Consider the following 8,856-nt stretch of genomic DNA (forward strand, 5'->3'; position numbering starts at 1 on the left):
GCTTAGCACAGTAAAGTGATGCTAAGTTTTAATCACATGACATACAACAATGCTAAGTGAAGCAAAACAAAGTTAAACTTTGATCACGTGACATGTGGTGGTGCAGATGTATTCTCATGATATCCATAAAGGTAAAGTATTTGATCACATGACACACAGTAGCGTTAAAATTTGTCCTCGCCATGTTCACCGACACTGAGATTACGGACATTTTGTGTTACTGAACTTCAGCTAAGTTTAACAATCAGAAGCTAAGATAAGCCTACAACTGTTAAAGTCAGGTTGTTGTGTACCTATGGTAATAGACTGTCTTGTATCAGTGATGATAGGTTGTGTGTATTTGTGATAACAGATTACAATGTATCCATGGTGACAGATTGCTGTGTATTCGTTGATAGATTATCTTATAACCATGGTGAAATATTACCCTGTATCCATGAAGACAGGTTGCTGAGTAGTCATGATAACAGTTTACTGAATATCCATGGCGACAGGTTGATGAGTATTTATGTATACAGATTGTTTTGTATTCATGTTGACAGATTGTCATGTACCCATGGTGATGACAGATTGCCATGAATCCATAAAGACATGGTGCTGAGTACCCATGATGATAGGTTGCCGTGTATCCACAGTGACAGGATTCCATATATCTATGATGACAGATTGCTATGTAGCCAGGAAGATGGATCGTTGTGTAGCCATGGTGATAGACTGCCATGGGAATTATCGCTATTTAAAAGTCAATAGGCGCAGCTTTACGTTTTACGTCACACTTAGATCGTTGCACCAGTAATTCATTTCTAACATGAAAAGTTTTACAGATGTTTGTTAAGCTTTTAATAAATCATGTATGTCCTAGTTTAAGGTAGCGATGTACAATGCTACACAACCAAAGTTTGAGACAGGATTTCTCCTAAATAAATACTATTCTAGAGCTACATCTTCCACGAGTCAGTTCCATAGGACAACGTAAGAAGTGTATTTATATGTTAAAAAAAAACATGTGCATTGAAATTACCCTCTACTTGAGAAAACGTTTCCAGTTTCAAAAACAATAGCTAAACAGTAACAACTCAAACGTTTACATAGTAAAACATGTGTCCAGTATCGACAACAATATAGACAAACAATAACAACTGAACCCTCTAATTGAGAAAAAAAGTGTCCAGTATCAACAACAATAGCTGAACAGTAACAACTGAACCCTCTACTTGAGAAAACGTGTCCAGTATCAACAACAATAGCTAAACAGTAACAACTGAACCCCCTACTTGAGAAAACGTGTCCAGTTTCAAAAACAATAGCTGAACAGTAACAACTGAACCCTCTACTTCAGAAAACTTGTCCAGTTTCAAAAACAATAGCTAAACAGTAACAACTGAACCCTCTACTTTAGAAAACATGTCAAAATGGTAAAGTTTGGAAGGGTATTTTTGTTTGTAAAGATTTGTTTGATTCTAAACATTTATAAATCAGCTTTAAACTTGGAGCATGATGTAGTAGGAGCCACGACTTTCAGGTGAAGCAACTTGATATGTGAACATCAACAACACAATGTGAACTACTATGGAAAACCGGTCGAAATTTGAAGGCTCGGGGTGGCCGTCATATTTTTCTATTTAGTCATATTCTCTTGAAACAAACACAAAGGAATGCAGACTCTGTAAGATAATCTCTTTCTTCTACTCATACCAAATTATGGAGACACCTGTAACAACTAAAACTTGCAGATGTAGCATGTAACCTCTCATGTTTCCATACCCATTCACTAGTGACATTTTTCTGTAGTTAATCACAATGCTACACAACAGGCTATCTGTGCTGTGCCCACCATGGGTATTGAAACCCAGTTTTTAGCATTATAAGTCCACATACTTACCACTGGGGAGCCACCTCTGATCAAACAATGTCAGTCTTCTACAGTAACTAACATAATAACAATACCAAGATCAAAGAGGGAATCAGTGGCAGAACTGTGACATTCTAATCTTTAGTTTAGGTTGTGAATTGTCAGTTTAGTGTTCTTTCATTTTCAAGATATTGATGTAACATTTTAGTGAAGAAATTGGATACATCAAAGCTGGTCATCATGTCATTTGAGGTTATCTTGGTTGCATTTATAATTTTTACAAAGTGGTTTGGGATGTTAATAGTGGTATTATATGTACCAGAAGTGAAGTGGTATGGTAAACCTCTGCAATTAACTATTGCCGAAGAGGTAATCTTGTTTGTGAACTTTATACTCCACAGACGTGTGTGGTGGTATTGTTGTATACTGTAAGTTGTTTACATTTTTTAGTTCCAAGTTCTTTCTCATGTTTCTTGAAGAATTGGTTGGTTTCCTTCTATGTGTTAGTGGTTGGATTAGACTTGAGCATCATGCAGTGGCCATCTTCATGTAGAGTTTTGAGTTTGTTAAAATAATCTTCTTTGTCTGTGATTACAGCGGCAATCTCTTTGTTTACTGAAAGCATTGTCATGGTGTTTTCTTTCAAGTTTCTGAGGATAGTTTTTTTATAATAGGGTGGTATTGTAGTGGAGTTTACCTTTCTTAACTTTCTGGACTGCTGACTTTATTCTAAATAATTCCTTTTCTTCTTCTGGTAGACATAAAGTTGTGTCGTCTGTAATTGTAGCTATATATCAAGATAAGTATTTTGTTTTGTGTTAGGATAGAGCTAATCTTGTTGTTAATACACTTTCTTCAGGTTCTGCAGATTAGCATCTGAAATGTAGGATAAAAAGTAGTTATTAGAAGGTGCTAGTGAATAATTTCACTTGGGTGATTATATAGGTTACTAATTATGTAATAAGATCTGGCAGACAGGGGAATGGTCCATCCCTTGGACCCAGTCTATGGTCATCATGCTTTCCAAGAAAGGCAACCTACTGCTGTGCCAAAAACTACTGAACGATCAGCCTCATCAGTCACCTGAGTAAAGTCATGGGAAAGATCATATTAAACAGACTCAAGCTCTAAGTGGGAAAAGATCATTGCTGAAGAACAGGTGGGGTTTTGAGTAGGATGAAGCATCACAGAACAGGTTTTCAATCCCAGGGTCCTTTGTGAGAAACATCTCCAACATCAACAAGACCTTTATGATGTCTTTATAGACTTCAAGAAGGCCTTTGACAGGGTATGGCGTGCAGCCTTATGGGCAACCATGAGGAAGTACAACATTGGTGCCAATCTTGTTTGAGTCATTGAAAATCTTTATGACAAGGCCATGAGTGCAGTCTTCATAAATGGCAACTTAGGGGACTGATTGGAATTTGACAAGGATACCTACTCTCATCCACCCTCTTTAACATCTTTCTAGAAAGGATTATGACTGATGTCTTGGAAGATCATGCAGGCACTGTCAGTATTGGAGTAGGGCCAATGATCAACCTTTGTTTCGCAGATGACATTGATGGCTTAGCAGGAGAAGAGCAAGAACTATCCAGCTTGGTGAAAAACATATATAGCTTACCGTATGGAAATCAGTGCCGAGAAGACTAAACTGATGACCAACGGCATCAGCATTGAGATCAATGTACATGGACAAAGAGTTGAAACAGTAAAAAGTTTCAAATACTTGGGATCAGTTATCACAGATGAGGGTTCCAAGCTTGAGATACTTTCCAGGATTGCACAGACAACAACAGCACTGGCAAGGTTGAAGCCAATATAGACTGACAACAACATCACATCACTCTTAGTTCCAAAATTAGGTTGTTGCACTCCCTTGTCATATTAATATTTCTGTATCCTTGTGAAACATGGACCCTCCCGGCAAATCTAAAAAGAAGAATACAGGCCATGGCAATGAGTTGCTACAGAAAGGTCTTGCGCATCTCATATATAGACAGTGTTACCAACGAAGAGGTCTGCAACAAAATCCAACAAGCTATTGGACTATACGAAGATCTCTTGACCACTGTCGAAAAATGCAAACTGAAGTGGTATGGTCATGTCTCACGGTCATCTGGCTTGGTAAAGACCATCTTGCAAGGCACTGTGAGAGGGAAAAGAAGAGGTGGGAAGACAATATCAAAGAGTGGACAGGCCTGGAGTTCATCAACTCCCAGAGGGTGGTGGAAAACTGGGAAAGATGGAGAGAGCTGGTTGCAAAGTCGTCAGTGGTACCCCAACGACCCCAAGGGTTAAGGGACAAAGTGAAGGGAAGTGAACTATGATAAAGATTAATATCTGATTGTCACATCCATCAGTAATTCTGAAGGCTTATAATACTATAAACAGGTTTTAATACCCCTGGTGAGCACAGCATAAACAGACCTTTGTGTAGCTTTGTGCTTAAAAATTAAACAAACTATCTAGTATCTAGTTTCTGCTTTAAAAATCTAGAAAATCCATAGCTCCATAATGTTAATTTAGACACCTTACATTAGGCATTGTTCTTGGAAATCCATAATTCAATTTTGTCCTTTTAGATGTAATATTTCACTCATATTTTAAGAAAGAGTTTGTGCATTTGGCAGTATCATCATTAACTTCTTCATTCACTTTGATGAGAATGTGGATGTTAAAAAGCAATGAATAGGAAGAACTATGGATATGTTCTCATCTGTAAGGAAAAGATGCAACTCCTGAAACATTGCATCACAGTTAGAAATAAGTACTTCCTTGTTTTGGATGATGGTTTATCAACCAGCTGGGTGCAGACATGGACTAGTGGCTAGCATGCCAAGCTGCAGGTCATAAGTTTGAAGGTTTGAACCTCAATGTGATGTTCAACAGGAACTGTACTTCCTTTTATGAGTGACTTTTAATGATGACATTCTGAAAAAGTATTTTACTGACTGGGTGCCCTCCTTTTAGTTAGATGTTCAACCCATGTGGTGCCCTGCTTTTAGTCAGAAATTCTATATTATCAATGGCCATTCAACCCATGTGTCATGTAAGGTGCCATTCATGTTTTATGTAGGATGTGTAGTCCAAATAAAGTAAAAGTTAGTGTTATATATTTCAAAATTAAAACTTCTCTATGTGTATCACAGAGATGAAAAATTGTATTCACATAGATTGATCATTGTGTTATAAGTACAATGTTTCTTAATGGGCTGTGAGGATTGTAATGTAGAATTAGGTTTTTTCAGTTTATAGTGGTTTGGGAAACATTGTTAACTAATTAAAATAGGAACCTTGCTAATTGTTAACAACTCTTTAAAATAATAATTATCAATAAACTGGGATGTGAAACAAAAGAAAAGTTTTTACAATTATCATACACTTTAAGTTTTACTTCATGATTGTAAAACAAAAATATTCCATTTCACTGATTTATAGAACATCATTTGGTTTCCTAGTTCTGTATTTGAAAATTGTGGACTTGTTATATGGACTCAATATGACTGTTTGATTAGATATGAGAGTTTGTTTTAAGGTTTGAAAAAAGTTTAATTGCCATATTTTTTAGGAACCTCTAAATTCCGAAGATGATGTAAGTGATGAAGATCCATCAGAATTATTTGAAACAGACAATGTTGTTGTATGCCAATTTGATAAGGTATGCAGTCTAAAATAGTACCTTCTATTTTTAGTATACATTAAAATATTTATGTATATTTGTTCTGAGCTATGTTAGGCATATGCTAGCTGAAAACATATTAGTTCTTATTGTCAGATGTTCTCTGTTAAAGAAATGTTGTGAAACTAGTTTTTTTTTCCTGATATGTTTGTATGTTAGACAACCCTGTCCTTCAACACATTGTGTAGCTAGTTTTTCTCCTGATATATGTGTATGTTTGACAGTCCTGTCCTTCAACACATTGTGTAGCTAGTTTTTTCTATTGATATATATGTATGTTAGACAGTCTATTTTAATTGCAATAGTATATGTGTATAATTCACTTACTCTGTTGCGTGAGTTACTGCAGTTGTATCCTGAACTTCCAATAATCATCTATCTTTTATCAAAGTCCACACAGGCAGATTCAGTTAGTTTAAGACATACTTTGACAAGATAAATTATTCTCCTTATCTCTTTCAAACTGTTAATCTCACCCTAACATATCAACCATTAGGCCATTCATGCCACGACAATTAACTTTACATTTTCTAACTTTTCTCTGACTAAACTTTTATTTCACCTGACTTTACTTTTACTGTGTTTCTACTCATCTGGTCCCAGCTATTTTTACTTCTATTACTTAGGCCTTCTAGAAATCTCCATAGCCTAGACATCAATAAATTACAAATACAAAATATATTAATTTATAATACTACCTACATAAACAGTCTTTTATATCTGACAATAAGCCCCTCTTTAAGAGAAATATTTATGATATTTTTTTCACTATATACAAAGACTGTTTTCAGATCACTCATAAAGTCTACCCATACAGTTTGCACAAACATTTGTAATTCCTTTGATGGTTTCAATGCTGTACCTGTAGTTCTGAAGGTACAACGCCAGCCTCATTATCCTCACACTGTCAATTTTGCACCTCTGAATGTATTCAAGTGGTTGATGGTCTGTCTGGATGATGAATTCCTTCCCGTATAGATAGTTCTGGAACTTCCAAATGGCAAATATGATAGCCAGGCACTCTCGTTCAATCATGGAGTGGTTCTTCTCAGTACTTAATAGCTTTTTACATATGTATGTGTATATATATATTACCGGAAACAGTACGTATTCGTGTTCTTGTAAGAGTACTGCCCCAATTCCAATGTCTGAAGCATCAGCCTGAGCAATGAATGGTTTGTTGAAGTCTGGCATTCTAAGAATTGGCAAACTTTCTAATATGTTCTTTAATTTTTGGAATGCCACCTCGTGTGGTTGTTCCCACTTCATGTTGTTGGGCAAGCCTTTCTTGGTCAGATCAGTCAATGGTGCAGTAACTTCAGCATAATTTGGAATGAATTTCATGTAGTATCTCATCAACCCCAGGAAGGATCTGACTTACTGCTTGGTCGTTGGAGCTGGTGTATGTTGTATGTGGATTACCTTCTTTTTCATGGCTGTCTGTTGGTCCCCCACCTTGTTTCCAACAAACTCCTGTATAGAATGTCTGATATATCACTTGGATGGCTTAATGGTGAGGCCTGTTACCCTCACTCGCTGGAACAATTGTCTAAGTCTCTTCAGATGTTCTTCCCATTTTGCAGTGTGTATCAGAATGTCATCCACATAGTGCTCAATGTTGGTGGTGTGGCACAACATCCTGCTCATCATGTGGCTGAATGTTGCTGCTGAGTTGACTAACTCAATGGCATCCTCTTAAATTGGTAACATCCATCTGGTGTAACAAATGCTGTTTTCTCTTTAGACCCCCTCTCCACTAGGATCTACCAATAACCTCTACTGAGGTCGATCATTGAAAAGAAACTGGCCCCATTTAGTTTTGCCATGATAGCTTCTCGGTTGTCCATAGGTTTGGAGTCAAACTTTGTCACGAGATTTGGCTTGTGGAAGTCTATGCAGAAGCAATCTCTCTTCTTCATGACTACAACAGGTGAACTGTAGGCTGAATTTGAAGGCTCGATGATTCCAGTTTCCAACATTGCCTCAAGTTCCTACTTTATCCCTGGCTGTGGTCTTGGTCTTGTGTTGCACAAGGTCTGTTTTTCCTGGTCTGTTCATGGAGATATCTGCACAGTATGTCTCGTAGCTCTTTTTTCTGCTTGCCAGTCAGTTCTTAACTAATGTTGACATCTTTTTATGTCTCATCTCCACCCAGTGGTCTTAGGTTTAGTAGGTCCTCATCATCGAAGACAAAATTGCTGTCTTCTGGTTCTGCATCTATGATGGCCACATCTGCTACACCCATCTCTGTTTCATTAGCTGTACTCATTAGGTCTTCTCTCCCAAAATACATCTTCAACAGATTGGCATGGTAGATCTTGGTCTTCCCATTCACATTCACTTTGTAGTCCATTCTGTTGAGTACATCCTGTACTTCAAAAGGTCCTTTCCACTGCAGGGTGAGTTTGTTGTGTTCTGTGGGCAGCAGAACTATGACCATTTGACCAACCTTGAAATGTCAATCCTTGGCCTTCTTGTCATAGAAATGCTTCTGACTGCCTTGAGCTGCATACAAGCTCTGTCAAGTCAGTTAACAGGTCGCCTCTAGTTGGTTTCTGAGGCCTAATGCATACTGGTATGTGTTCCTTACTTCTGACTCTTCTTCTCCTGTCCATAGCTCTTTCAATATTTGCATCAGACTTCGTACCATTCTTCGATATAGTAACTCGAAGGGTGAAAATCCTGTAAATGCTTGTGGGACTTCTCGATAAGCAAATAATACTACCTGCAAGTACCTGTCCCAGTCATGATGTCTCTTTTGGCACATCTTATTTAGCATGCTCTGTAAAACTCCATTGTCTCTCTCTCACAAAGTCCATTACATCTAGGATTGTATGGGGTGGTAAAGGGCTGCCAAGTACTAGTGAGTCTGCACACTTCCTGCATCAATTCTTAAGGAAACTGGGTCCCTCTGTTACTCATGATTTCTCTCGGAAAGCCTACTCTGCAAAATACCTCCAGGAGGGCTTCTGCTACTCTCTCTTGTCTCTATCTTTGCCAGTGCTATATCTTCTGGATAATGTGTCATATAGTCAACTACTACACATACTGGTTGCCCTTGTCAGAAATGGGTTCTAGTGGCCTGATCAAGTCCACAGCTACTCTGCTGAACATCTCTTCTATGAGAGGTATCTCCCCCAATGACACTTTGGCTACCTTCCCTCTAGGTATTGTCCTTTGACAGATGTTGCATGATCTGCCGAATCTACTCCCAGCCAATGGAAGTCACTGGTGATTCTGTCTTCTGTTTTCTTTGTCCCTAGGTGTCTTCCCACAATTGATTCATGAGCCATCTTTATCACATGAGTTCAGTATTCTGTTG

At 37.8% G+C, this 8,856-nt stretch overlaps 1 protein-coding gene across 2 annotated transcripts in view; it reads left to right on the plus strand.

Annotated features, from left to right (window-relative positions):
• LOC106472467 (transcription initiation factor IIA subunit 1-like) overlaps nucleotides 1-8,856 on the plus strand; it is a 29,431-nt gene that overhangs the window by 19,298 nt on the left and 1,277 nt on the right. For both annotated transcript variants that reach the window (XM_013933119.2, XM_013933120.2), the window contains exon 9: nucleotides 5,424-5,513. In XM_013933119.2, coding sequence (XP_013788573.1) covers nucleotides 5,424-5,513 — 90 coding nt within the window. The remainder of the gene's footprint in view (nucleotides 1-5,423; nucleotides 5,514-8,856) is intronic.

Source organism: Limulus polyphemus, unplaced genomic scaffold (assembly GCF_000517525.1).
Source record: "Limulus polyphemus unplaced genomic scaffold, Limulus_polyphemus-2.1.2 Scaffold5354, whole genome shotgun sequence".
NCBI lineage: Eukaryota > Metazoa > Arthropoda > Merostomata > Xiphosura > Limulidae > Limulus > Limulus polyphemus.